Source organism: Talaromyces proteolyticus (genome assembly GCF_021365285.1).
Source record: "Talaromyces proteolyticus strain PMI_201 chromosome Unknown BGW36scaffold_1, whole genome shotgun sequence".
Lineage (NCBI taxonomy): Eukaryota > Fungi > Ascomycota > Eurotiomycetes > Eurotiales > Trichocomaceae > Talaromyces > Talaromyces proteolyticus.
Genome location: NW_025764277.1, coordinates 933,766 through 960,687, shown reverse-complemented (window position 1 = coordinate 960,687; position 26,922 = coordinate 933,766). Strand labels below are relative to the sequence as shown.

Genomic DNA, 26,922 nt, shown 5'->3' with positions numbered 1-26,922 from the left:
TTACTATCCGATCCACTTGCTATTTATGGAATACAAGCTCTCAAAAAGCACATTTCAATCAACGCGCTCCCATCTCCAGACACATCTCAAACCCACCCTCAACCCTACAACAAAAGCGCAAGGACACCACCCACAACACTACCCACAGCCGACACCCCCAACGCACTCGCCGCACCGGTACTCGGCTGCGCAGTGCTCGAAGACGACACTCCCGAGTGACTCGCCGAAGCTGTCTTGCTCGCCGAGCTCGAGGCCCCGCTGGTCATCGACATGGAAGTCGAAGTAAATGTTCCCGTGGTAGAAGTAGTAGCACTAGAGCTACCTGTACTAGTCGAACTGCCTGACGTCGTCGACGACTCGGCGCTCAGTGTCGAGCTGCTTCCACTAGCATTGGAAACGTCAAAGCCGGGCGATTGTGCAAGAATACCCGTATTTTGGGGTTCGTTGGAGATGAAGTTGATTTGGTATCCTTCCCTGCTGGGCTGTTAAACGCATACATGCTTGTCAATGGTGAGTGTAGGGACTTACCCAGCTGCTGCGTCGAGGTTGCTGAAGGTATACGAGCCGGCGCTGGTCTGCACGTTTGTGGCGATGGTTTTGGCGACGGCGGGATTGACGTGCTCGTTCACGAGCTCAATGTCAAAGGAGGTAGGGTCGGATCTGGGAGGTTGATGGTTAGGCTTGTCTTTTGGGATAGAGAGTTTTCTTACTCAACATGGCTCCAGGTTATCTCAGTCGACTTGGACAGGTCGACATTTGTGTCTTTGGTGGGCGAAGTGACTTGCAGTGCTGTAGAGTATATCAGTATGTGGTACGCAGACAGCATGTGATGGTTAATGTCACACCAGAGGCAGTCGCTGCAAACACAAACGCAGTATTGACCTTGAAATGCATCTTGATGCTGAATGCGAGATAGGTAAGAGTATGGCTGATAGATAGAGATGTCTTCGGGTGCAAACGAGTACTGTGTTCTCACGTCGAGGACTGGGTGCTACAGTCTTTAAGTATTCTGAAGAAAACAGGATTCTGTCAAGGGCTGCTCGTATGTCCCTCCGTTTGCACAGGAGGGCCGTCCTTCCTTCCTGTTTGGGCCATCCCTATCTGAGACTCGGAGCCCTCGCAGATCTCGGCGACCACCCTAGTTCAGTTCTATATCGAACCAGCTTTACAACATTATGTACTACATCATAGTATTAAATAACTGTTTAGTTACCAGTCATACAGACAAGTCTCTCACGGTAATGATACCAAGTATAACTGTTTATCCATGAGTATCAAGACCTGTCTGCAGAAGTATATAGGAGCTTTGTACGTGCATGGATGTCCGTATTGGATCTGCAAGGATGCATATGACATGTAAGTATAATAATTACATTCTTATTGTCTCAGACGCGGAGCGATTGTTATCTCCTGTCAAATGACAGGTTCTGTGCCGAAGGAAGTGACATGTCAAGGGATGGGACGCAGGATGAGATATAATAAGGGGCTACCGTGATAGAAGATAACAAGGGACAAGACAGGATTAAAATCCATTGTGTAATAAATAACAATATTCATTACTAGCGGTAACAACGGGTACGGCTGTAAACAGAAAGAAGAACGGCACTGCCCCGGCTCGACATCTTCTCTATTCAACATGTCACTGCCACTGTGATTTGTGATTTATATCTCTGCTATTTGTATCACCAGCTATTTACTATTCATATAGTTCGATCTATTTATCCTTATTCCCATTTCTAGAGTGATGCCTGCCTTAGTCCCTTCCTGGAGCCGTGACTACTATTCCGACGATGGTTGACAGTACAACCAAACTCCAAGTACGTGCTATCCTGGTTGAACGTCGAGGCACCGGCACAAACTAATTTTCTGAATCTGGTGTCTAGGAACTCGAAAATACCTACTCCCCCCCCTTGATTCGGCGCTTTTCAGCGCTATCGTCTCGGATTATGACCTCGCCGACTGCGAGAGCTTGAAGCAGCTCGAAGATATTTTGGATGCTTTGAAAGCGACGGCAGACGAACAGCAAGACCTGCCATTCGACCCCTCGGGTACGGGCGGCTTGAGTGCTGCGGATTTGGTTGATAATGATGGCAGTACATCGCGAAACGACACCAGCGGATCACGCGAGACCGATATTACGAGTCTGAGATCAGACCTTTCGTCTCTTGTGATAGACAGCGAGACTGCCAGGACTTCAAACATAAAATCATATATAATCGACTCCAATGGGATGCCGAGTCTGACGGGCATGACAGTCGAGGAAAAGATTGGCTATCTATCAGAAATGTTTCCGTCTGTCGCACAGTTTACGATCAAACATACTCTTACCAAATGCGATGGCGATGTGGATCGTTCCATGGATCTGCTTCTCAATATCGCCTTTTTCGACAGCCAAGAAAGCCAGTCCCCTGTTGACGAAGATGCTAGAATATCTATACCGAAAGGCATTGACGGATTCGTGTCTCCTCAGAACGGAAGGAAGAAAGGCAAGAATAGAAAAGCAAAAACAAGAGCTCCTGCAGGATTCTCGTCTCTTGACTCGCCAGAGTCACCTATTCGTAATAAATGGGACGATGCAAAAGAGGATCTAGATTTTATATGTTCTCGCACCTCGTCAGTGCTTAGGAGGGAGACCGTATCGTCAGCTTACCACCAGAACCATGCGTCTCTTCCAGAAACAATTAGATTTCTCGCAGCAGCGAACACTCTCAAAACCGGCAGCAACGACGAAGTGCTTGTAGCGCAGGTCGCAGAGCTTGTGCAAGATTTCCCCACCATTTCAATCCCAATATTAGAAGGGCTGCTTAGTATCACGGCTCATTCAACATCAGCTGCCAACGAGCTGGCTAGAGCTACTCTCGCTCAGCCTTCACGGCAAGCATCCGACATCGTTCGCATTGCCGCTCCGGCTCCTATTCTTGACGATGAAGAAGAGAGACCAGCACGGCCATCAGCTGCGCTTCCTCGAATACCACTAGAATACAACTCGGCGCAAACCATAGCAAATTCTCACTTTGCGGCCGGCTCCACGGCATTTGTCAAAGCATCAGCTGCTTATCGTCGTGGTAAATCCGATCGTCTGATGGGCGGTGCAGCCGCCTATTACGCATCAGTCGGCCGCGAGCATTTGGAGAAGGCGAAAAGGGAGGCATCTGCAGCGGCAGATGCGCTGGTCAACGCACAGTCAACGGTTGATTCGCTTGATCTTCACGGCGTGAGTGTTCAAGACGGAGTTCGGATTGCTAGTGACCGTGTTTCGCGGTGGTGGGAGTCTCTTGGGGATACGAAATATGCAGTTGGAGGATCAGCCCAGGGACCATATCGAATTATTACTGGCGCTGGTCGCCATAGTCGTGATGGCACGTCGCGATTGGGTCCTGCGGTTGGCAAGATGTTGGCGACAGAAGGGTGGAAAGTTGAAGTTGCGGATGGAGTCCTCATTGTTACCGGCAAAAGCCGCCGTCGGTGACTACCGTCAGGTTATTGGAATGCATTTTATGGTGTATGTAGATACCCTTTGGATTTGGATCTGTTAGATGTTGTTCTAGACTTTGCATCCATATCCAGGTAATGTCAGCGCTCGGATTTTACGACTAGCCAATGATGAAATAGAACTTGTATAATATCTCATCTCTATATATTTCAAATAGTCAAATATAGAAATTCAGCATATTTGCGCATGTACTTTATGCTGTATAGAATGCCGGCAAATGACGTAATGGCCATGCATTTGGAATCATTCTACGCCTCAGAGGCTGAGGCTCTACCCACTACTTACCACTTACTGCTAAGTAGCTAATCGAGCACTAGCGCCTATTCGTCTAGTCTGAGAGACAAGATTCCAAATCCTCCTCTGACCCCGGTATATAAAAGTACAAAAGACATGGCCGGAGTCTACCGTCGCGTACAACAAAAATCTATCTCATTGAATCAACCCCTCCATCAAATAACCTCCATAGCGTCGCTAGCTACCCGCAAACCAATACTTACAAAAAACCCCGCCGGGACCCCCTCCTCAATCTGTACGCTCCCAAAACCTCCGATCCTCAACCCCGCGCGCTCAGCTAGTATCAACCGCAGCCAGCTCCACACCAGCGCCAAACGAGCTCGGCTCCCTTCATCCAGGACTCTGAGAGCCGTCTCGCTGATGTCCTTTCTCGGCTCGCTTTTCGGATCCAGCGCACGCGCAGAGAACACCATGTCGTACCCTGACAAACGAACGGATGAAGAATGGAGGGCAGTTCTCAGTCCAGGTATCATCATTGCTTTTACATTCTCTAGATATATGACTAATCACACTACTTACCCCAGAGCAATTCCGAGTAATCCGCCAAAAAGGCACGGAGCCCGCATTCACTGGCGAATACGACAAACATCATCCCTCAGCGGGAGTCTACAATTGCGCCGCATGCGATGCTCCTCTCTACAAAGCCGACACCAAATTCAAATCTGGCTGCGGCTGGCCAGCCTATTTTGACGCAATCCCCGGCGCTGTGACGAGACATGTCGATAATGCTTTTGGCATGGAGCGAACGGAGATTGTGTGTAGCAACTGTGGAGGCCATTTGGGGCATGTCTTCAAGGGCGAAGGGTATCCGACGCCGACTGATGAACGGCATTGTGTGAATAGTGTGAGTTTGAAATTCTCCGAGAATGCTGCGGCATCAGAGGGGAAGTAGCTCCATATATGTCAAATATAAGCTCAGCGTGTGTAGAATACTAAATTGTAAAATTTTATTGTACTGTAGCGGTCTGATCAGATAATAGATAGTATTTAATGAAGGCCTACAGATAAGCGCTTCCTCGCCACAGCGGGTATTACTGCCTAGTACTGCGACCTAACTACCCGGGACCCATCCCGCTATTGTTTAATCGCGTCACTTCTCTACCACCACCCATTTCTCAACTCCCGCCCCCCCTTTCTCTCTTTTTCCCACGACACGCAGATACGTTCCTTTTTGGAATACCAATTCGCCCGTCATGTCTCGGCGTCCAGACCCGACTCGGGCTGCGCAGAACCAGCAGACTATCAAGAACCTGTTGAAATTGGAGGCGAACAAGACCTGTGCGGACTGCAAGCGGAACAAGCGTATGTATTACCGACTCGACGATGTCTTGGGGGAAACAAAAATGAAAAAGAAAAATCTTCTTCTTGAATATGTATCTGACTGTTACAGACCCCCGATGGGCGTCATGGAATATCGGTGTCTTCGTTTGCATCCGCTGCTCAGGCATCCATCGTGGAATGGGCACCCATATCAGTCGAGTCAAGTCGGTCGATCTGGATGCCTGGACTGACGAGCAACTGCAAAGCGTTTTGAAATGGGGGAACGCTCGTGCTAACAAGTACGTCTATTCCGTCTGCAAATGGATTGTGTGTTTGTATCGGAGGGATTGACTAACCCCGCTGTGTTAGATACTGGGAGGCGAAATTGACACCCGGCCATGTTCCTTCAGACTCGTACGTCTTTTACACCTACGGCCGAATTCCATTGATTATGTCGCTAACTTGGGCTCTTTTTTAGTAAAATTGAGAACTTTATTCGCACGAAATACGAGTCCAAGCGATGGGCAATGGATGGTCCCTTGCCTGACCCCTCTTCTCTCGGAAGCGACGACGACGTGGTATGTTAGATAATTGATGGATCATTCGGTTGAACATGATTTAACACCTTTATAGCCCCTCGCTGTCGTCCAGGAAAAAGCGAAATTGGAGCGGTCGGCATCACAACGGGCCCCTGTTGTCAGCCAGCCCCCTGTCCGTAGACAAGCGCAACAACAACCTGTTGATTTCTTCGGTGATGACAATACGATTAATCCTCCTGCACGACCTAGCACAACCGATCCACTCGCTGTTGCTCGTCCACCTCCCCCAGGAAATGCGCAACCCGCTGCAAAGCAGGGGAAACCAGCCGAATCGCTGTTGGGATTGGATTTCTTCGGTAGCAGTCAATCCACACCGACCAGTCGACCAGGCAGCACAGGGCCTGCTGCTGGCTCCCAGCCTGGAGTCTCGCGACCTGATCTGAAGCAATCTATTCTGTCTTTGTATGCAACTGCTCCGAAGCCACAACCCGCACAGCACAACCGTGCTACCTCTATCGGGGGTTCCAATCAGTCCAATGTAGGCTCCTTGACAGATGCTTTCAGCGGCCTGACATTTCCCACCAATGCCACGTCTCCGCCGCCTAAACCGCAGTCACAGTCCAGCGACGCCTTTGCAGGACTCACTGGTTTCGGAGGACCGAGGTCACCTGCAGCGGTTTCCCAAGTCACATCTCCAAGCTCTACAACTGGAAGCTTATTCGATAGCATAGCTTCCAACAACACTGCTTCAAAACCAGCTGCTGTGCGGACCGCGTCAATCTCTTCCAATGGCTGGGATAGCTTTTCTCAACCCCTGACTTCTCCATCCTCTCAACCAAAACCACCTCCACCATCCAACAATCTTTCGCATGGTCTATTAGACCTCTCCGCACCAGAGCCATCAAAACCAACATCTCCCCCCGTTCCTCAATCCGCCACATCGCCAGGGCTGACCTCTTCCGTCTTCAACCTTTCTTCTCCAGCCGCCCAGCCCGCCCAGAAAGCTGCACCCACAACATCAACATCAAACGTGAACAGCGTCTTCTCTGCGGCTGCCAGCATGGATCCATGGGGAGGCAATGCCTGGGGCAACCCCGAGCCAACCCCAGCCCCCGCCCCAGCTCCTCGAGCCGCACCAGCCCTCACTACCACTACCACCACCACAGTGACATCTCAATCCACATCTTCCTTCGCCGACTCCATGCGTATGCCAGATACCCTCACCTCCCGCGACATCGGCGCTGGTTGGGGAGCCCCCAGCAACCCTTCCAAAGCCGCAGCCAGCGTTGCCCCTGACGATGACTTCGGCGGCTGGACCAGCGCGGCCCCAGTATCATCATCCAGCACTGCCACCAGCAAGCCATCCACCGGTGGTCTCGGCGGCGGAAACGACGATCTCTTCTCGAATGTATGGGAATAGATCGACCCCCCAAAATACAAACCTAAACCTCTGAATGAAGATTTCCCTCTTTAATCTATGATCATGGATATACCGCATATCATCACAGATGGATGTACACACTCTATTCTTCCTTCTCATCATCGTCATGCATTGTCGGTCCTGTCAGGCTTGTGTTGTGTTGTGTTTTCTCATTTGTCATGATGATGGGAGTGAAAGCGTATGAACTGGCGGAAACGATTTAGTTCGTTTTTTATGAATATTTTTTTTTTGTTGATAGTTCGAATTCGATGTGCGTTTGTCAAAGTTTTGTGGTAGTGCCGTATATAAATATTTGGCTTGGTTGTTGAAAAGGTAGATGCCTGTATGTAGTGGTTATGTATACATGTAGAATGGATTCATAATTGGAAGAGCTGTGCGAAACTCAATATAAATCGAATACGCTGTAATTAATGTTTCGGGATATCCCCGTTTCTGTGTTTTAAATGTAGTCCTAGATAGATAAGGGACATATTATAGAACCAGCGACTTTGGATAGATTCAAAATAGAGTACATATGCAAGAACATCGTCGGGTAGAATTCGTCCGATGATTATATACCGACGGACTGATTTTGTTGTTATTTTCAACGCAATCATTATTTTGAACATCTTTTTATGCCCCTATGAACACAGGACTATTCTCTTTTCTTCCCCACAAGCAACCTTCTCAGAGGGAAAACAGTTACAAGTTCGTCAACAGGGCCAACCCCCAAGTATTTACAGATTCGACCCGCCCGTTGACCCGGTTCCGGAGGTAGAAAGAATTGAGACATTGGCGCGGCTTTCGTTGGTGACGCCTTCTCGCGGGCGCGTCCAGGTGCGGATGTGGCCTGGTTGAGTTGTTAGTTATCTCTGAGGCAGTAAAGATAGTGAGTGGTGTGTGCTGACCTTCAAGAGAAGATGTGAAGATCGAGTCTTGTTGGAAGCCTAACCAGCAGATAGGGTCTGAGCCGACGACTTTTGACTATGATGGATATGTTAGCCTTGTGGGTATTTTGTGGGTATTGTGATGAGGGTTGTCTTACCATGACAGGAGGAAGGAGGGCGGTCAGTTTGCGAGGCTCTACAGGATGGTCAAAGACTTCCTCCTCATCGCTATCCTTCGGTTTCTCGGTTCGGTCAGAGTCGGATCGTTTTCGGTTGCTTAGAGTGCTGTCTGTTCGGTGTCGACTTAGCTGGTGTATACCCGCTGTGACGCTGTTGCGATGACGGGCGTTGGCGTGGAGCTGTCATACAAGAATTAGTGAGACGAAATACATAATGGATGGAATATGAGCATGACATACCGCCTTCGGGCGATGTAACATGCCAACGTTAAAATCCCAGAGAAGCAGTCTGCAGTCGTCACCAACACTTCCAAATCGATAATTCCGTTCATCGCATCTCCAAGGATCAAAGGCAACCGCCGAAACCCACGAGTGGTGGCCTTGACAACGAGCAATGATTTTTCGCTCGGCGAGGGACCACACTGATACGAGATCGTCCTGTCCTCCGCTGACCATGTACTTGCCATCTGGAGACCAGCAGACGCAAATCATGCCACCGTAGTAGCTTGGGAAGATATCTGTGACTCTAATATTCGTTCAATATTAGACAGTCGGTTAAAAAAATTTGGCATCACTCACTCTTCTTTTAAGTAATCCAGCACACGCAGCGTCCCATCCTCTAGCACAATAGCCAAATGGCGATTATCAGGAGAAAAAGCAAATTGATTGGTTTTTTGGTTTGATACTTTCCATACCGCAACTGGGTTCGTCTTTTGATTTTTGGAATTGACTGATTTCAATATGTGCAGTGTTTTTGATGAAGAGGACCGGGGCTCTTCTAGTTCCGGGGTGAAAAGAGCGTCTTCTTTCTCCTTGTCATAAATTACCAACTGTCCGTTGGCGTGAGCTGCCAAAAACAGATTCTCTGAGCCGGGGATCCATTTGATATGTGCAACGGGACTGTTATTGACGGCACCGTTCTTGTTGATACGTGCATATTTTGCTGACATGGGTTCATACCATATAATATCACCAGCGGATGACCCCATTATCACATCAAGATGCGATGGAGACTTGCTCAATTCATTGATGTCGTGGCACAGCATATGCGCTTTGGTGAAGAGAATCTTTGCAAGGGGCTCTTCTTTATTTGGAGAACTGAGATCGAGCCATTGAAATGCCCTGTTGATATTTGCAAAAGCCAAGAGTCCGTCGGGTTTCCTGTCCGCTAAGCGTTTTGTAGACGACTCATGAGTAATGACTCGAGACACAAAAGAAGAGCTGCTTTTGACAATGTTATTTTTTGGTTTCCTTCGCTTCAATCCGTCTTTGACTGGTGAAATCATCAGCGCCGGATTACCCTCGCCAAATGCTGGTGCTGAGATATTGCTCCACGGTTCACTGCCACTGTCCGAGCGTCTCCCTTCTTTCTCACTTTCTTTGATGCTTCGGAGGTCGGATGTCAGCGACCCTGGTCTGTATAAATCTGGAGGACGCTTGCTGTTTGCTGTGATAACAAGCGACAGCTTTACGCCTGAGGTAGGGGGAGTTGGGACTGTCGCGAGAGGATTGGGATTCGTCACTGGGGCTTCGGAAGGGTGTGGTGGAGGCGTCGCAAGATGTAAATCGTCAACAAGCTCATACGTTCCTTTCAGTAGAATCCTATGTTAGTAACACGTAACTTGTGAAGCGGTTGGAAACTGATCATTCATACCCTCTCCCACCTGAAGAGCGCAGCCGCCTTCCGGATGGCTAATCACGTTGTTCGTCTCGATTATAGGTACCGCCATCCCATTAGCAGCGCCGGCCGCATAAGCGATAGGTATAGAGTACCGCGGCGGCGGAGGGGGTAGGACGCTAAGTAAATGGTCAGTATAGAAGCGATTGGTGTGTAATTGCATAGACTTTGGTCGTCGGCGATCGGGAGTAGGACCGAGAAAGTCGGATTCAAAGAATAAAGTATAAAGAAGTCACGTACAACATGTTGGCTGCGGCTCAGAACTCGGCAGAGATAAGACACGCGGAATGTTATAGCCAACTATAGCTTGTTCCCACACCGGGCCTTGAACATGCAATCGCTCCGAAGCGTCACGCAATACTGGATGCAGACTGGTTACTTGCGTTCCGGGCAGAAAGAATATATATGGTGCAATGAGTTGCCGGATCCAATTTCTCGAGGTGTGAGCAGCGGCGACGACGACAGAGCCACGCGATTCGTCTAACGAGGAAAGTCGTGCAACCTGAGCGACTGTAAGCTAAGCCGAGTCGGGCGGCTTTACATCATCGGATCTCGACCGAACGACTGACAGTGGACAGCGATGCGGGCGGATGGATGACTACCATATGTAGCAGCTGGAGAGAACGAACGGAGAAGGCGGCCACGAGCAGCAGCAGGTGATTTTACTAGGAAGAACGCTGGGGATGGCACGGACGAGAGGGGAGCGCAGAGAGTGAGGGGACGATGGGACGGTGGACAGTGGGCAGTGGACACTGACTGGGACAGCTCCGGGGTAAGAGCGACTAATTAGCCCGAGACTAAGCCGGTTCCTGGACAAGCGCCGATTGCCGCGTGGCACTCCTCACCCAATTATTAGTCATGTGTAATACTAGTTGTTGATTGCCATGCACTCTGCTGCTATGAGGTATCCTTGAAAAATGTCGAACCCCAAGGCATCAGGCCTCCCTAAACATGTCCTTGGCATCGCCCTTCCTCAATATGTCTTTGGCATCCAGGCCGTCCCTCTGCTGGCCTCTGGCATCTACGCGCTGCTATGCCCGCTGGATGCTGCCAGTCTCCCCAACTCCCCTCTGCAAGGCGTCGGCTTGGGAACAATCCAGGCAATGAGGTGATACTTGTCTCGGGCTTGTATACGAGATCGAGATGCTTACATTTGCTCTACGTAGTCTAACAACCATTTCACTGGGTACATGCCAGGCTGTTGCCTCGTACCAGAACAACATCCCGATGATGATAGCTACAATCCCTGGCCGGTTCCTGGCTGCTTTTGTGTTTTGGAGAAGCGGGGGAACATGGCAGAGTGCTGCTCCTTTTGAAGCCTTCATGGGGCTGTTGACTGCTGGGAGCATTTGGTGGTATTATCGTACAAGCCGGCCAGCCCGCAAGATGGACTAAATATGTTTATTGCTTGTTGAATAACTACAGTACTTGTGCTTATCCGAGGTGAATTTAGCTCTTTGTCAGAACTATCCCAGCGATCGCGTCCGACATGGATAGAATACAGCTGCAAGCCATTGCCTTGATATTCCCAATAGCTCGATGCCTTAAAACTGTATCGATTTGTTAGATAATGTAACTCAACGTAACAAGCAATGCTAACACGTACCGAAACTGGTTGATTCAAATCATATTTCCCCCCAACGGATAGCTGGGGAATCTGCGAGTACTTCTGGACCAATTGAGTTCGAGTGCTTTGTAGAACCTATATAGAGTCATCATCAGCCGATCTAACACTCGTCGTCAGGAAATGCACATGCCTGGATATAGCTTTGCCGAGGATTATTCTTCATCGTGTTGATGAAAGCCCACGACATGGCACCTGTTTCATTTTTTAGACACACACACATACACCCACACCATAACTAAGAACATTATTATGGAAATTGGCAAGAAAACTCACCCGTCGCTGCTCCTGCCATGCTCGTATCGGCGGATGTTTGACTATCTGCACAGCCGCTAAACATCCACACATCCTTACCTTCGTTTCTCCAGTCTTCGACAAAGTTCTCATCAGCCAGGCCGCTCTCATCAGCGGTCTGGGGATGGTGTAGGTTGTGAAAGAAGGATTTGGCGCCGCCTAGCAGCACTTTGGCGTCGTTCATCTTGTCCACAGAGAAACCTCCACGGAGCAAGTCCGAAGTTGCCATGAGGAGATTCATGCCCTGCTTCACATTATTGACCATGTTGACCTGACCATCGGCTTCGGGACGAAAGACGTAGGGGAGCTCGACGGCTGAGCCGGAGTGGCAGCAGTCGAAAAGAATGGTTAGGCGACAGTAAGGACTAACTAGGGAGACCAAGGCTTTGTGGAGCTAGGTTTTCAAGATACCATCAGTCACATTGCGTTCTCATACTAGAAAATCAAGGCATGGAGGTTGTTAAAGACTGGTTTGATCTTATCCTCAAATCTGGGTACCCACAGTATCACTTGAGATCTGTCCGTTTTGCTTGAAATCGACCGGACAAATAGTATCATCAAGACTGATACTTTGGTCAGAAATAAAACCTACTCGATTGCGCCGTGTGGAAAACGCTATTATTGGATTTGGATTAAATACGTACCCAGACTCCCTGTCTCCATCGGGATCCCTGACCTGACCTGGCAGAATATTCGAATCAACATGGGGATTCAACATAATATTAGGTCAACACATACTGCCATGCCCGGAATAAGATAACCACAATGAGTCCCCCGCATTATTACAAGACACGAGCCACCCAAATGCGGCCATCAGATTCGCGCCAGTGGGGTAGAAAGGCGTTCCCAAATTCTTTGGCTCATCCGTCAACATGACCATGTCGTTAGGATGAGGGGAGAAGCCACGTTCCTGGATGAGGTACTCGCGCACGTTGAAGGCATCGTTGATGCAGCCTTTCAGCTGGTTGTCAGTCCCGAAATAATTGATGCCGATAATGACGGCCTTTTTGCGAGGCATTTTGACAAGGGAAGACCACTAGATCGCTAGACAGAACAGAAATATCCTCGGCGATAAGCCTGTATGTTCGATATTCTCCTCTGAAGCCTAGAAGTCCCAGGAAGAGAGGATATATAATATCAACTTCCTCGATGAGTATCGTTCAGCTGCGCATGGACGCTAGAATCGCCATCGATGATTGGTTAGTTAGCACCGCAGGACACGCCTACAGTTCAAACCCCATTGCTAATTGGCTGTTTCCATTGATAAGCTTTATTCATGTGCCATTTGAAATCCGAGCCGTCTTAGCTTCGCCAGATCGGCTACTAGACTCCAGCACCACGATGAAGTGCGAGCTCATCGCTGGAGACCCGGTTGTTTGCCCAAGGCGGCCAGGTACCCGCTTATGGAGCAGGATTTTACCAGACACTTGTACAGTGCGGGTGTTCAGCACGTATACAGCACCAGGACCGATGATATGTTCTCCTAAAGGGAAAGCGCTTTTCGGGGCAGTCTAGATGGCATATTTCAGCGTCCGCTTGAAACATTTGTGTAGTGCCAGAACAAAAAGACCTATCTTCTACCAAGCTCTTGTACAGCGCCGCGTAAAGTACTTTTTTGGTGCAAGGAAAACATTGAAAATTTCATTCTCAGAAAGACCGAGCTTGAGACACCGAATAGAACCTGTTGTTGCCAACCATCGTTTTCTTCATTCATTCGCCCAAAGGACATTATTGTGATATAGCAACGTGTCTTAAATATAGCAATTCAACTTGCGATATCTACAAATGTCAGTTTCATGATGATAACTGCCTTCGAGACCCAGCAGTTCAAGAGCTTTGCGACCTTGCAAAAAAGCAATGGATAGCACGATTACTACCTACTACACGTTTATTCAACTAGACTTAGAATACATGTATAACCATATTACAAGGTCATATATTCTTTGTCTTCAGTTATAATTTTAAAGCCATGCTCATTACAAATATCGCGTATCATGGTGGCGCTGGATTCTACAGCTAATATAAGGTAAATATAGAAGGCAGAAGAGATGAACCTCATAGACTCTACAAATACTCGAACGCACCATGGTATCAATATAACACAAGGGGTTTTTCTAGAAAGCTTGTGAGGGTAGGGAAGTCTCTGATTAAGGGTGAAAGAGAGAAGAGGATTGTTTCCCTCCACACAGAGAGGGCTCGAAGTATTCTGTACTAGTTCACAAAACTGACTAGCTACATTGTAACATTAGTACCAGTGCAGATAACAACTAGGGGTTATGGCTCAACTCAAATTATGCAAATAGAGGCAATGGACAAGCCAATGCTGAGCAGAGTGAAGAAATAGCTAGCCACTTGTGAGAGTAACTTCTCAGTGTCTACAAAAGGAAGACATGTTGTACTCCCTGATGCACTTACAGTGTCAGAAGAGAAGACTTGTTCTCTCAGGGTGTGGCGATTTTTCAACGTCAGAACGACAAAGTTATTCTCTCCCAGAGATATGGCACTTTTTGAAGTACCAGAACAAGAAGCTCGTCTTCGCTTCACCAGATCGTCAGATCGGTTACTAGACTCCAGCACCACGGTGAGGTGCGAGCTCGTCGCTGGAGATCCGGTCGTTTGCCCAAGGCGACCGGGTACCCGCTTAGCAGCGAGTTTTCAATCAGACACTGGAATCCAGTGCCTGGGGTAATAGTTTGTTTCATTTTTGGGGATAGCATTTTGCAGTGCCGCTCATAGAGTGAGTTCATCCCTTTGAGTACCGAAAGAATTCGGTTAGTGCTCTTTAGAGCCTTCCTTAATTCCTTCCATTGAATCGGGGAGACTAATACTGAGGTTACGGAACAATTGCATCAAGTCCTCGTACCCCTGCAGGATCTCGTTATCTAGTCTCTGTTGCTCGTTCTCTCGCATCCGTCGCACGTACTCTAGCCTCCGTCGTTCGCTACGACGAGTTCGTGCGTTCGCACGCACGGGAGGTTCGGGCTTTTCCTCCTCGAGCTTGATCTCTTCCTCGTCTTCCTCTTGCTTGGGCTCTTGTGCCTCAAGCTGCTCCTGCTCACGCCGGAGTCTCCGTCGTTCGGAACGACGAGCTTGTGCGTTTGGAGGGTGCTGCACCGGAAGATCGTTCATGTCGAGGTTACCCTGGTTCAGGGCCGCACCCTGTTGTAGAACGTGTTATCTCAATCTGCCACTCTGGATGCTTCGAGGCACTTACCACAACGTCTACGATACGACGTAAGGCGCATTCCTCGTGATTGTGACCGGGGCGGCGCCAGAGGACGCACCATTTCCGGCCCTGGATACATGCGTGAGTAATATAGTATTGTACTAGAAGTGACCAGGTGTATGTATACCTTGTTCTTTCGAACGCCTCCCTGCCTGGGGTTCGGCCGGTCGCCACCTTCACGGTTAGGCTTCCTACCACCTCCTGAGCCAGAGGCGGCTGCTAGGCCATAGCGGTTGGTAGCTGGGGCTGCGACGGCATTGGCGGTAAGCATGCCTGACATTTTTCAGTCGAATTGGATACTGGTTGGGGAGTAAAGATGGGTGTGAGATGGGGAACCAAAGATGCGTATGAAGATGGGCAGTCAACAGATGAGTGCAGAAGCGATGGTTGGGACAAGATAGAAAAAGCGAGGAAAACAGAGAAGAGAGGAAAACAGAGAAGAGAGGAAAACAGAGAAGAGAGGAAAACAGAGAAGAGAGGGGAGGACAGAAAAAATAAAACAGGCTGGGAGTTGCGGTGCCCAAATAGGAAGGTGTGCAGCAAAACAGAACAGCAATGAAAAAGTGCCTAGCAACCAGCCACCTCAGGCTCTTCTGTCTTCCTCCTGCTTCTCTTCTGTCTAAGAAGTTATAATATCTTCTACACGATAATATAGTTCTTGCTAGGCCGACATTTGGGGGCTGGTCCTCTCCTTTCTGGCACCGCCCAAGCTAACGGCTTTTGCGTCTTCCATCTCTTCCCTCCCTCTCTACCCCTTGTCTCTTCTTCCCAGTTTCAGCCTCGACATCTCATATCTTTCCCACCCTAGAAGCTTACGTTTCTCGAAAAGAGCAAGCCTTCCTACTTCCAGCATGTCGAATGCTGTTGCTAACCAAGCCGCAAGCCACGAATCCGGTCAGCACGATCCAGGCGCCATTGCCTCCGGTTAAGGAGAGCGAAGCCTAATCTTCGGGGGTAGATCGAGGTGGTCCGGGAGAGAAAGGCAAAGGCAAGAAGAAGGTCAAGGTGTTTGTTGATACACCTCCACGTACGCTGCAATGCTTATAGATATAGCTTCAGATATAATAATTTCATTATAGATAAATAGTGGGTATCTGCTAGGAAATGTAGGTACATATACAAGTACAACAGCGTCGGCACATCCGAACATAATCTCTTTAGTGTTGATCGTCAATGCAGGTAAGCTAGGATGTACCACCACTCACCCGCCGCCATATCACAACAGCAGCCGCTCCGGCGCAAACCACCGCCCCGAGAGCTATTCCCCAGGCCATCCACTTGCTTTCCTCGTCTTCGGGGGTACGTGGGAATGTTGTGCTGGGCTCCATCGCCGCTTCGGCGATGTGGACGAAGACTTCTTGGATTGAGGACCATGTTGCGCTGACATGGAGCGGAGGTCCAGGTAGTCCCAGACGCGCTATGTATTCGTCGGGTTGGCACTCAGCCCGTTGTGTTGTTCGGTCAAGATCTGCCTTCAATGCAAGGAACAAGCTTGGGAGTTCCTCCAAATGCGGGTATTTGGCACGCAGTCTGGTAATATAGGCGAACGAGTCAGGGTCGGAAGAATCATAAGTGTATGCAACAACGTCACATTGGTCTAGAAGTTTCGTCTGGTTCTCTAGCAAGGCAGGCTCTAACTCTCCAAATTCATCGAGAATGAGATAACATTGTTTCCCTCCAGGCAGTTCGACTGTGTTGACTGCGGTTCGTGGTTGGATTGTAGGATGGTAGGTGTTGCTAAATCCCCGGGATAGAAAGGCGTCGAGTAAAGCCGACTTCCCTGACCCAGGAGCTCCCAAAACATGGCAAAGAACAACATTACGGCCCACCCTGCCAGGACGACGGCGACGCTTGCGTGGCTTTGTGACTTTCAAAGCCGCAGTAGTGCTGGGGTTGCTTCGATCTGATGATTCGAATCCTAAGTAGGCAAGGTATTCCAATGTCGTCTTTGGCGATGTGAAAGTAGTCATACTCCATTGGGCCAACCAGCCTTGGAGAGTGACGTGGCCGGATTCGTTGCGAACGGTGCATGAGGGGAATGAGCCATCGGTCCAAGAACTGGGCAGGCCAGGAGTTGGGGCGAACAATGATGCCAGCTCAGAGTCGTTGAGCCCGCCATCGTTGTCTTTATCCGAGAGCAGAAACAAGTCAACTAAGAAGCGATAGCCTTCCGGTGACAGCTCTGCCGAGGAGAAAGGGGGAACATCGAATTTAGGGTGAAGATATGTTTCTTGCAGTGAGAGGTTGTCGGTATACTGAAAGGTTCGCAATATAATCCACACAGTCTCATGGCGACCCTTCTCGGCATACAGCTTATTCAAGTGCAAGAAACCGTCTAAGTTGATCCCAGTTGGTGTGACAGAGTAAGGGTGGGTCTTCTGGATAGTCTCTTTAATATGAAGGAGGTCCTCTTGGCTCAATGGTTTCCCAAAACACTTCAGCTGGAAATCTTCAATCTCCATATCCGACAATATTCCATCTCGGTCTTTATCACATAGGTAAAAGATGCGCTGTAGTGCTGCAATCGCGGCAGGTTTGAGGACCGATTCTTTGGAGTCGAAAAGTGGCGCAATGGGATGTGTCACAGCTTTCTGGCAGAGGAAGAAAGCCTCGTTCACATTGCGATGCTCCCGGGCACTCGAGCGAATACATGAGTCAATTTCCTTAAATTCTGCCATCAAGGGCAGCATCTCTTCTTCGACGACTTCCGAGTCGCTGCCCAGGTCGGACTTGTTAGCGCATAGCACTACGGGAACATTCACGCCCAGGGAGCGGAAGTGAGGGAGCCAGAATAAAGCAACTCTCTCATAACTGTAATGGTCGGAATAGACAAGGAGGATGACATTCGACTTGCGGATTTCGCGGGCCAAGTTGCTTCGTTCCTGCGGGAGAGCCGACGTGTCCACCACCGTTGTGGTCGTCACATTCTCGGGTGTTCCAATCGTGGGAGGGATGGTGATTTGGGGCAGGACTGGCTGAATCTTGTTTGTGACGAAGACACCTTTTACTAAGGACGTAATCAAACTCGACTTGCCCGTTCCCTCATCGCCGCAAACGCAGATGCGCACTATATGGTCCTTTGATATTAGCCGTGGCAAGTCAGTTGTTTCCCAGTTACTGCAGCATACCCGTGGCCATTTTCGCTTTTGGCTCCGTGAGAATTGGTAGTTACAGCTTCACACTGCAAGAGGAATAATCACCGGCGCATCTCCATCGCAGGACTCGAAACGACGGCGGGCTCGAGATGGCTCGAGGAAGTTAAATCAACAAGCTAGTCATTATGAACCGGTCCGTGCTTCCCCGGAACGGAATAACCCGCGGCGGATATGCTATGCGTCACCGCGTGGTTTCGGATTGTTACTCTGCACGTTCTTCTCCTCGCTGCTGATCATCGAGAATGCTGTAGATCGAGTTGGTGAAATGGACAACTCTCTGAGCTTGTAGACTCTCGTAGGGCTCAACCATAGTAGGAACCAACGAATATGTCATCCCACGTAGCATCGGCACGCAAAGAAGTAGCACAGCCGCATCGTCCCGCCGTTGCCAACTGCTCCCCCTCGCAAACCAGGGCGGCCGCAAAATCTCTTCTTGCTTATGACATCTAGTTTTGCGCATATATACACATCTTTATTCTGGAAAGGTACTTTTATTCAGGCATTCGAGCTCTCTCTACAGTCAGGTTGCAACAGCTTCTAACGGGCGGCAGGAGACCCACCTCTTCGAAGAAACAACGAACCAACATCGTTATCGTCTCTCGCCATCATATTAAATCCATCAACAACCAAATCGTGCGTGTCGTTCTTGTCCAGTGAACCGTCAAACTAGTTCTCGAACACCGAGACAATGCCTTTGGGAATTAATAACCCACTTCCCTCGTCGATGAGGAGTAAGTCACATCCCCAGGCCTGCGGAGTTCCCCGCAACTGCAGTTGTGGGCGCAGCTAATCAATCCCAGGCGAGTGCAGGAAAGCTGGCAAGATCCTCACCTCATTCGTCGATCCCAGGCAAGCCTTTGGACCCGATAAGATTATCCCCCCGAGATCCTCGCTGGCGCAAAGGTATTTCTTGGTGTTGAGTTTCTCGGCTGATCTTCGAAGGCTAATGCACACGCTCTTCTTCTTCACAGGGTCTAGCTATTCTTTCCGTCCTCAAGGCAGGCTTCCTCGGATCTGGTCGATTTGGCTCCGGCATTGTGGTTGCTCGACTTGCCGATGGCTCCTGGTCTGCGCCATCTGCGATTGCCACTGCGGGCGCAGGGTTCGGAGGACAGATTGGATTTGAACTGACCGACTTTGTATTCATTCTGAACGACGCCGCTGCCGTCCGTAGCTTTTCGCAAGCCGGCAGTATCACATTAGGAGGAAACGTGTCGATTGCAGCTGGCCCTGTAGGTCGAAACGCCGAGGCCGCTGGTGCGGCTAGCACAAAAGGTGTGGCAGCTGTCTTTTCATACTCCAAAACCAAGGGGTTATTTGCCGGCGTCAGTTTGGAAGGCAGCGTCCTGGTTGAACGGAAAGATGCGAATGCAAAGCTTTATAATGGAAGTATCACTGCCCGTCAGCTTCTGTCAGGCTCGGTACCGTCTCCACCGGCCGCCGAACCTCTGATGCAGGTCCTCAATTCTCGCATCTTCTCGGGAAAATTCCAGAGCCGCGATGGGATGTATAACGATATTCCGGTCTACGACAATTCCCATGACGATGTCGTCTGGGAAGGTCGCACAGGCTCGGCGTACGGCGAGGGACAAAGGAGAGAACGAGGTGGCTCACAGTCTACTTATGACGACTCCTCTGATTATCGTGGTGGTGGGACTCGCCGTACAACAACCTGGCACGATAACGTCTATGACCGACAAGGCCCTGACTCCCTGAACCGCTCCGCCACAACAAGAACTAGGGGATATAATGACGACGAATTTTACAGTGACCGGTCACGGCCGACTCGTCCTACGGCTCCCAAACCTGTCTTCGGACAGCGCACAGGAGCCAGCGCCGGTCTACGCGAGGACCAGGCAATTGCTCTATTTACATTTGACGCGGATCAGGATGGAGATCTAGGCTTTAAGAAAGGAGAAGTTATCACGATACTCAAGCGAACCGACAAAGCAGAAGATTGGTGGACTGGCCGAATTGGGGAACGCACTGGCATTTTTCCCAGGTACTATCTTCTATTCATCTTTTCGAAATAAAAACCTACTAACAAGCCATATACAGCAATTACGTCGACCCTGTCACCAAGTGAGATTTGTTCTAGAATGTATGTATTTCTTGTACATTCTTGGTTTTGCTATGATGCCATGAAAGCATATTCTTTCCGTATACCAATTTCAGTGTTGATGTTGATGCAAATCCGTGGCCGCGAAAATTGAAATGATTCATGAGTATTCTGCTCGGGGTGTTGGTTGTTGTAGGCGCCGGGCTATTTGTAACTTGACAGTTGAGTATGTAGCCTCGAATTAGAATGGTCGAACTCTTATCATGAAGAAATTCTTCGGATGATCATTAACGGGTGAGCGCTCGAATAGTGTACTTCGAATGGCATATTCTTCTAGAAATCCATGTTACCTTTTATCCACATATGAGAGTGCTCCCTGAAACGATAATATCTTGCCTGAAGGCTGAGAAGGGACGAATCTTCCTATACAAAGGTGAATCCAAACTAAATATCACTTTATATGGGTGTTGAACCTATAGACTTCCGCAAATCACCTGATCATTAGGGGGCCTGATGCGTTCCTTCCTGTTTTGCACCGCGTGCAAATGGGGCACCTGCCCAGCCTTTTATTCGCGTCCCTCCCTCTCTTCACTCTACCCTCTTCCCTCTTCTCTCTCCCGCTCATCTCTCCGGGCTGCTACCAACACGTTCTTGGCTGGTCTTTCCAGCTATCGCCATCTGTCATGGACTGAAATATGTCGACAAACAACAGTTCTGTAGGTCTTGAGCAAGACATGCATGCTTCGGTCAATCCTCTCAGACCGCAGAGCGAAAGCCCAATGGAGGAGGTCGACGCCCTGGAAAGTGTGATCCTGGAAAAGGCAGCTTGAGGGTGAAGAAGGTGAGTTTCTAAGAATCATACTACTAAATCCCGGCAGAGCGTTCCATAGTCAACGCCCAAACCCACCCCAGAAAACCAGAACCCAAAGTTTCCGATTGTTGGCGAATAACCTGGGAAAACAGATGAACGAGGACAGTATAGGCTCGGTTGGCTCATATCTGCCCTCAACGGGCTCTTTCAATGACTCCCACTGTACAATACTCATCGCTCATGATCCTAGCATCGGAAATGGTGCATATTCTGTCCCCGCCGAACCCTCCGCCAGGGACCACCACTCCTGCGCCCAATGATGCATTATCGACAACTCCACCACATGTATCGGCTGCTACCGCCAGCTCTGGAGCAGGAACAGCTGGACCAGGAATGGGAACAGCATATTCCGGGGCCTAAGAGATTCTTGGTTTTTGTAGGCGCCGGCAATTTGTGACTTGATAGTTGAGTATGTAGCCTCGAATTAGAATTGTCGAATTCTTTTTCAACCTGAAAATTACATAAGTAAACTCTGGAACGTAATTTATCTATGCCCTTTTCTTCCTCCCACTCTTCTCTATCTTTCTTTGGAAAACTATTTAATGCGTACCATATTTGGTATAGAAGCTTGATATTAGACATGATCCGTATATACGAGGGTATAAACCATCTTTCCACCACTGTTAGAAGCGAGGTGATCTCCGTTTTTGTTATTTGGTAGATCCTGGGTCTGTAAATCTATTGACTAACGTACACAATGCCTTCACAGCCGACGAAATATCTACACTAAAGTTTTTTCATTCTATAATGGCCTTACATATTAAATATGCTCTTATACATAGTTTGGGTAAAGTCAGAAGTATCATCCATTTATTTCATAGACTATCATGCCATCGCAACTCAAAAACAGAAAACCATACATATTCTAGTAAGCTTACAACTTAAAAGGAGCTCGTCTTGGCTTCGCCAGCGTGGCTATTCGACAGCATGACTACTAGACTCCAGCACCACGGTGAGGTGCGAGCTCGTTGCTGGAGACCCGGTTGATTTGCCCAAGATCACCGGGCACCCCCTTATCCAGGGAGACTTTGTGGGTTCAACGTTGCGGTTTAGCAACCGGGCAGAGCAAGACAATTTTATTTTCAGTCTCGCGATGGACCAAGACAGTTATGCACCGTGTCCTGTTGTAAAGTATATTAGATTAACTGTGATACTTTGGAAACTCTGACAAAGATTCTTACCTTAGTCGGAAACGTCTGTGGTATTACACTCAGACGAAATTCTAGACAATCCTACCGCATGTTGCAACGGTAGTGAGAAACACTGCACCGTTTGTGGTGCTGCTAGAGAAATAAACTATACTAGAGATGAGTAAAGATGCACAGTACCTTCTTGGACAAACATTTGCGAGTAGAAGAGCTGAGGTGTTGGTCTCATAGTGGCTCTGTTTTTAAATCTTCCGTGGCAAAGACAGAGCCCCAAAACTTTCCCTTGAAGTTTTGACCAAAGACTAGATATTCGCCTATGTCCACCTTATGCCACCCAATCTGCTTTTTCATTTGTTTTTCTATCTGAAATGTGTGATGGGTAGTTTTACGAATGTTGACGAGTGTAGTGATCAAGGGCGTGGAGGTGTTGACGAACTGCTCCCTCGGTTGGAAAGCCTCCGTACCATGTCTAGCATTCAAATTGAGACACACAGTGACTGAGTGCATTTTTGTGCTGGTGGACTGAACCCACAGAATAGAACGTTCCGTGACAAGTCTCACATTTGAGGAATCCAGGGACCAGGAGGTGTCAGGTAATGCACTCCTTCCTTTCTGACGCAGTACGCGTAAACGCGCATTTTCCCAGTTCCCCTCTTCTGTCAAAACTTGGTTGGCCCCTTGTCTAAGAGCATACTCGTATTATTTGCATGAGATTGCTTTACGGCATACATCAAAGCAGTTTGAATGCTTTTTGGTACTTGCTCGTTCAAATCGAGCTGCACGATACAAGCAAAAGTGTTTATATGTATTGTCCTCCTTCATATGAGCTGGACGAGTATCCGTGTTTTCGCTCGCTTCACTTTGTTTTAGTTGCAGTTCGTGTGTGAAAATTCTCCGAGCATGTCTCACAAGGGACTGTTGGTGGCCAGTGACCGAGTACATTCTTGTGCTGGTACGAGAAAGGCACCAAAACACTCCAAATCTTCCATGGCAAAGATAAGGGATCGATATTACCAGCAAGCTAAGGGGTGTTCTGATACACAAACTTAAGGAACTTGATGATGCAAGTAACACTTGTGTCATAGGCTGTAAATTTGCCCAATGTAGCATGAAGTTTGTGGAGGATTAGCCAGCGAAGTGACCCAATAACATATTTGTCGGCTATAATGTAGAGCTCAGCATGGCCAATGAAGACGGGTGTACAGGTTTGCGTCGAACTTCCTAAGATGTTCCATCGAAGAGTTAATCACAAGGTGGATATTCGCCCGTGTCCACCTCATGCCATCTAATCCGCTTTTATCTTGTCTTGCCATCTGCATCGTGTTGACGGGTGGGTTTGGAAATTTTGTCACCTCCAGATGCGTCTTATGTGGTAGAGCATGCGTCGCATACGACATGGACATGTATAGAGTTGTTTCTATCATTTGTAACGAGCTCGGCTCGATTTTACGGTGGAATGGAGAGTGATAATTCATCAGGTAGCCTGAGATCTAAGATTAATCAGATGAGTTTGAGCGGGGAAGGAGAATCAGCTCTTACCATATAATGAGTATACTTTTCAAGACATCTTGACCAATCTTGCAGTGGCAGTTCTAGTATTAAGTGTTATAAGTTATTCAAATTCCTAACTCAGAATCCTCCATCTTGCTTTTTCAGGTTGCTGAGGCTTATTCTAGCTCTGAAAATGTCAATTTTTGGATGGTGTTTCCGCTTTGTGATGGCTCGCAAGTAGGAAAGCTTTTCCGAAAAGCTTCGTTCCGTTTTCAAACCATTTGTTTGATGATGGTGGTGATGAAGATAAAAATAAATGATAAAGAAGAGGTGATGATGACGATAATGATGATGATGATGATGAAGAAGAGAATAGGGGTGAGAAAAATTACTGCAAGAAGGGCATAAGATGCGTCCGTTGGCCAGCGCCCCCAGCGCCCTGCGGTGACGAATCCGATTATGGACGCGTCCAACTGTCAACTGACAGAATTGAAAAGGGGCACCGCCCAATGGCTGATAGGCTGCATTAAATACTGTCATTTACGTTTATGATACTATTACCTAGGGATAGTTTAGCGTTGAGAATAAGATAGCCAATTTTGATAGATTTGGTGAAGTCGTTTGCATTGAATGGTGATGATACTGACAGTCCGCTGAATAGTCCCAGATTAAGATGAAGAGACTTTCCGTATAGAATCAATTTATCTATTTATCAGGGATTTTAAAAGCTTTTGTAGTCCCCGTAAGTGTAGTTGTGTTATAAAAGGATCTAGGTCTTTTGTTATCGACTCGCATTAGTCTCAAGAGTATGCTATCTTTCCCCTATTAATGTCATTATTTAGCAATAAAGCAAGGTTTTTATGCTCCATGGAGATTGATATCCACTCCGGCACTTTAGTGCACATATTGACAACTCGAAATGGTCTTCGTTAATGAGCATTATTCGGAAACTAGTCTTCACAATTGCGCATGATCGCCTTCATGATGGAAATAAGCGAATTAGTGATACTTGAACTATGCGAGTTGCGAACGCTCATGTTCCTTCACGCTTTGCTAGGTTAGACTTATGACACATTTCACCATCACCAGGTGTCCAGAATTGATATCAGAACAAAAGGCGGTACCAGCGTATAACCTCGAGAAAGCGGTATGTTGCAACTAGCTCAATAGTCATTTCTTGCGGCAAAATAGGCTTTAATCATCAGTGTAACAAGGCATGTGATGCAGATAGTTAGGTTTACTTGTTGAAAGCACTCAGTTGCTGCCTAATGCCTTCTGGACTCGCTCCCTCCTCTTCTAGCATCACACAAGCAAATAAACCCTTTCGTCACTCTGTGTTCCCTCTCTTCCAGTCCCAACTTCAGGTTTGATATCCCGTATACCTTTTCTCTAGAAACCCTCATTTCTCACTCCAAACACCAAGCCTTCCAAGTTTCAAGACGTCGACTGTTGTTAGAGAGTTGATTTTGAATATATCAGCTTTCAAAAGTGATTCGTGAAAGGATTCTTCATTGGCTTTCTTTTAAAGATGCAGAACTACCGGCTTTTCTCTTTTTGTGTTAGATTATAAGGGTAAGTGAGCTAGACTTTACCGTGAGAAATATTTTGCCAACCATTCTTTAAGTCGATAAATTTTGCTACTACTATAACTACTACTAAGACTACTACCAAAACCAGCGTTACTACTAGTACTGATACTGGTGCTACTGCAGGTTCTACTACGTTCCGGACATGGCATGCTTCTAATCAGCACATGAATGTACCCAGTTACTGGGAAATGGGAACCTAAATACAAATGCGAGGCTTTCACTACAATCTTTTCGACATCGATTTCTATTGTTCACACGACCAAACTCTGAAAATTCGCACTCCATCAGGCAAACGTTAAGGACAAAATTGTTCGTCTAGCATCAAATAACTTAAGCGTTTAGAGTACCTACTCAATAGTACTCCAATCTGGATAATTTGGTTCTCTATGTTTGACTTTTTGTGCAAGGATGGGTTTCAAGCCGGTGTTTACAACAGCAGCGTCGTTTACACATGGCTAATTTTATATGTGGTATTCAAGGTGTCCTGCATGATGACGGATTGTTAGTGTTATTGAAAAAGCAAGATATATTGCCAAATCTTTTGGCTCTCGTCTGAATTACTATGGGTGTTGTGAACTGCAAAAAATTATGCAATTCTGAAGTATGAAGAGTTGCTGAATGGTGTGTATCAATGTTACCGTATTTATAAGTGCCTCTATCGCTATCTATACACCAAGTATTGTATAACGGACTCTAGATACTTTTCTTCCTCGTCCTAGACTGCTGAGGGAAGCGTCTAACTCCCATGTTGTCGCCGATATCCTCACTACGAGACCGCAAAAGGCACCAGGTCTTTGTGACTCTGCGAATATCAGCTGGACGTGGTCGGGACTAGGTTCCTCGAGCATACGCTGAATATAACGACATCCTTGTTGGACCTTGCACAGGTCACGTAGCTCTCCCAGATATTGTTACAGCGGAAGATTCACAAAACGTGAAACTTGCTGAGCTTCGGTTTCACCATTTGCGATGATTATTGGCATTGTGTACACTTATCAATGATTTGCGCGTCCGAGGAAAACTTCTTCCAATTTTCATTTAGAAAGGGAACTTCGGAGATTCATTAGCCACTGTCATGTCAAGCAAAACCCGCCGTTTACACGGAAGAGCTGGCGATCCACATCTGCACGAACACCGTCGAAAAAGACCAAAAGAGGCCGGCGAGGAATAGCCCTCAACAAACAGCTGGAGCTAGAGATTTTGCAATACAAGACGCAGCAAGAACAACAGAAGAAGCATACTCAACAGCTGCAATGACTTGCCACTATTGTTGACAATTAGATGGCCGAAGAGACCAATACTCAGCCGGTGTGAGTCCCCCTTTGGATCTGGGACTTTTGATGTTGGTGCCTCTGCTACCGCTTCATGATTGACCCCAGGTTTTGCAATCTTCGACAGTTATCCAATGATTGGCCAAGTCACGAAAATGCACGAGATCCTCTTTTGAAAGACACGAGCCACTGGAAGCCGGACGGAATAACACAATAAACGAAGTCAAACCTTATCCACAGGTAAAAATAAAGCACAATCCAAGCTATTCATAGCGAGTCTACCGGAGTTAAGCATCAACGCAGGACAAGTCTATGTAGTTTGCCACATTAGCACACATCTCCCTTGGTCCAGCCATATGCCCACTGTCAAGATGAATTGGGCTTCCATCAAAGACAACTCCTTGGCAGACTCATGGAGATTTGATAAAACATTCACATATGCAT

At 47.9% G+C, this 26,922-nt stretch overlaps 10 protein-coding genes across 10 annotated transcripts; 5 read left to right on the top strand and 5 right to left on the bottom strand.

The window, feature by feature from the left end:
- Positions 1-104: 104 nt before the first annotated feature.
- On the bottom strand, positions 105-894 carry BGW36DRAFT_392725 (Ser-Thr-rich glycosyl-phosphatidyl-inositol-anchored membrane family-domain-containing protein; the record flags this gene model as incomplete). The annotated part of the gene is made up of 4 exons (XM_046217728.1): positions 105-477; positions 529-660; positions 711-789; positions 846-894. The coding sequence occupies 4 exons, from the start codon at positions 892-894 to the stop codon at positions 105-107; spliced, it is 633 nt and encodes a 210-aa protein (XP_046077623.1).
- A 743-nt stretch (positions 895-1,637) lies between these two features.
- BGW36DRAFT_366623 (Smr domain protein) lies at positions 1,638-3,678 on the top strand. Its single transcript, XM_046214764.1, has 2 exons — positions 1,638-1,821; positions 1,884-3,678. Exons 1-2 carry the CDS (start codon positions 1,791-1,793, stop codon positions 3,467-3,469), a joined length of 1,617 nt encoding a protein of 538 aa, XP_046077622.1. The 5' UTR covers positions 1,638-1,790; the 3' UTR covers positions 3,470-3,678.
- Positions 3,679-3,999: 321 nt separating this feature from the next.
- BGW36DRAFT_366620 (putative methionine-R-sulfoxide reductase SelR) lies at positions 4,000-4,808 on the top strand. Its single transcript, XM_046214763.1, has 3 exons — positions 4,000-4,022; positions 4,081-4,253; positions 4,312-4,808. The coding sequence occupies exons 2-3, from the start codon at positions 4,148-4,150 to the stop codon at positions 4,677-4,679; spliced, it is 474 nt and encodes a 157-aa protein (XP_046077621.1). The 5' UTR covers positions 4,000-4,022; positions 4,081-4,147; the 3' UTR covers positions 4,680-4,808.
- A 50-nt stretch (positions 4,809-4,858) lies between these two features.
- On the top strand, positions 4,859-7,436 carry BGW36DRAFT_310394 (uncharacterized protein). Its single transcript, XM_046212454.1, has 5 exons — positions 4,859-5,089; positions 5,178-5,346; positions 5,417-5,461; positions 5,526-5,625; positions 5,681-7,436. Exons 1-5 carry the CDS (start codon positions 4,981-4,983, stop codon positions 7,004-7,006), a joined length of 1,749 nt encoding a protein of 582 aa, XP_046077620.1. The 5' UTR covers positions 4,859-4,980; the 3' UTR covers positions 7,007-7,436.
- Positions 7,426-10,000, bottom strand: BGW36DRAFT_413087 (putative catabolite repressor protein). The gene is made up of 6 exons (XM_046219233.1): positions 9,727-10,000; positions 8,652-9,660; positions 8,313-8,598; positions 8,052-8,252; positions 7,915-7,990; positions 7,426-7,856 (listed from the first exon to the last, which is right to left on the bottom strand). The coding sequence occupies exons 1-6, from the start codon at positions 9,911-9,913 to the stop codon at positions 7,744-7,746; spliced, it is 1,872 nt and encodes a 623-aa protein (XP_046077619.1). The 5' UTR covers positions 9,914-10,000; the 3' UTR covers positions 7,426-7,743.
- Positions 10,001-10,667: 667 nt separating this feature from the next.
- On the top strand, positions 10,668-11,145 carry BGW36DRAFT_421576 (uncharacterized protein; the record flags this gene model as incomplete). Its single annotated transcript, XM_046219587.1, has 2 exons — positions 10,668-10,858; positions 10,917-11,145. 2 exons carry the CDS (start codon positions 10,668-10,670, stop codon positions 11,143-11,145), a joined length of 420 nt encoding a protein of 139 aa, XP_046077618.1.
- A 51-nt stretch (positions 11,146-11,196) lies between these two features.
- On the bottom strand, positions 11,197-12,981 carry BGW36DRAFT_5379 (peptidase C14, caspase domain-containing protein). The gene is made up of 7 exons (XM_046222402.1): positions 12,407-12,981; positions 12,313-12,349; positions 12,171-12,231; positions 11,651-12,062; positions 11,508-11,569; positions 11,357-11,452; positions 11,197-11,300 (listed from the first exon to the last, which is right to left on the bottom strand). Exons 1-7 carry the CDS (start codon positions 12,684-12,686, stop codon positions 11,295-11,297), a joined length of 954 nt encoding a protein of 317 aa, XP_046077617.1. The 5' UTR covers positions 12,687-12,981; the 3' UTR covers positions 11,197-11,294.
- A 1,459-nt stretch (positions 12,982-14,440) lies between these two features.
- On the bottom strand, positions 14,441-15,174 carry BGW36DRAFT_353425 (uncharacterized protein; the record flags this gene model as incomplete). The annotated part of the gene is made up of 3 exons (XM_046213434.1): positions 14,441-14,827; positions 14,883-14,963; positions 15,022-15,174. The coding sequence occupies 3 exons, from the start codon at positions 15,172-15,174 to the stop codon at positions 14,441-14,443; spliced, it is 621 nt and encodes a 206-aa protein (XP_046077616.1).
- A 904-nt stretch (positions 15,175-16,078) lies between these two features.
- Positions 16,079-18,032, bottom strand: BGW36DRAFT_392720 (putative mitochondrial GTPase; the record flags this gene model as incomplete). The annotated part of the gene is made up of 2 exons (XM_046217727.1): positions 16,079-17,961; positions 18,023-18,032. 2 exons carry the CDS (start codon positions 18,030-18,032, stop codon positions 16,079-16,081), a joined length of 1,893 nt encoding a protein of 630 aa, XP_046077615.1.
- Positions 18,033-18,737: 705 nt separating this feature from the next.
- Positions 18,738-20,288, top strand: BGW36DRAFT_434645 (uncharacterized protein; the record flags this gene model as incomplete). Its single annotated transcript, XM_046221402.1, has 4 exons — positions 18,738-18,780; positions 18,850-18,962; positions 19,021-20,051; positions 20,108-20,288. 4 exons carry the CDS (start codon positions 18,738-18,740, stop codon positions 20,133-20,135), a joined length of 1,215 nt encoding a protein of 404 aa, XP_046077614.1. The 3' UTR covers positions 20,136-20,288.
- Between the last annotated feature and the right edge of the window lie 6,634 nt (positions 20,289-26,922).

Excerpts from the sequence above, each read along its gene's own strand:
- BGW36DRAFT_310394 (XM_046212454.1), top strand. The coding sequence starts at position 4,981 with ATGTCTCGGCGTCCAGACCCGACTCGGGCTGCGCAGAACCAGCAGACT. Across the intron at positions 5,090-5,177 it reads GGACTGCAAGCGGAACAAGC|ACCCCCGATGGGCGTCATGG; the intron begins GTATGTATTACC and ends TGACTGTTACAG. Across the intron at positions 5,462-5,525 it reads GGCCATGTTCCTTCAGACTC|TAAAATTGAGAACTTTATTC; the intron begins GTACGTCTTTTA and ends GCTCTTTTTTAG.
- BGW36DRAFT_413087 (XM_046219233.1), bottom strand. The coding sequence starts at position 9,913 with ATGCAATTACACACCAATCGCTTCTATACTGACCATTTACTTAGCGTC. Across the intron at positions 8,253-8,312 it reads TGTTACATCGCCCGAAGGCG|CTCCACGCCAACGCCCGTCA; the intron begins GTATGTCATGCT and ends CTTGTATGACAG. Across the intron at positions 7,857-7,914 it reads CTTCACATCTTCTCTTGAAG|GCCACATCCGCACCTGGACG; the intron begins GTCAGCACACAC and ends CAACTCAACCAG.
- BGW36DRAFT_366623 (XM_046214764.1), top strand. The coding sequence starts at position 1,791 with ATGGTTGACAGTACAACCAAACTCCAAGTAC. Across the intron at positions 1,822-1,883 it reads TACAACCAAACTCCAAGTAC|GAACTCGAAAATACCTACTC; the intron begins GTGCTATCCTGG and ends TCTGGTGTCTAG.
- BGW36DRAFT_366620 (XM_046214763.1), top strand. The coding sequence starts at position 4,148 with ATGTCCTTTCTCGGCTCGCTTTTCGGATCCAGCGCACGCGCAGAGAAC. Across the intron at positions 4,254-4,311 it reads GAGGGCAGTTCTCAGTCCAG|AGCAATTCCGAGTAATCCGC; the intron begins GTATCATCATTG and ends TACTTACCCCAG.
- BGW36DRAFT_5379 (XM_046222402.1), bottom strand. The coding sequence starts at position 12,686 with ATGCCTCGCAAAAAGGCCGTCATTATCGGCATCAATTATTTCGGGACT. Across the intron at positions 12,232-12,312 it reads GATGGAGACAGGGAGTCTGG|TCTTGATGATACTATTTGTC; the intron begins GTACGTATTTAA and ends CCAAAGTATCAG. Across the intron at positions 11,570-11,650 it reads CATGGCAGGAGCAGCGACGG|GTGCCATGTCGTGGGCTTTC; the intron begins GTGAGTTTTCTT and ends AAAATGAAACAG.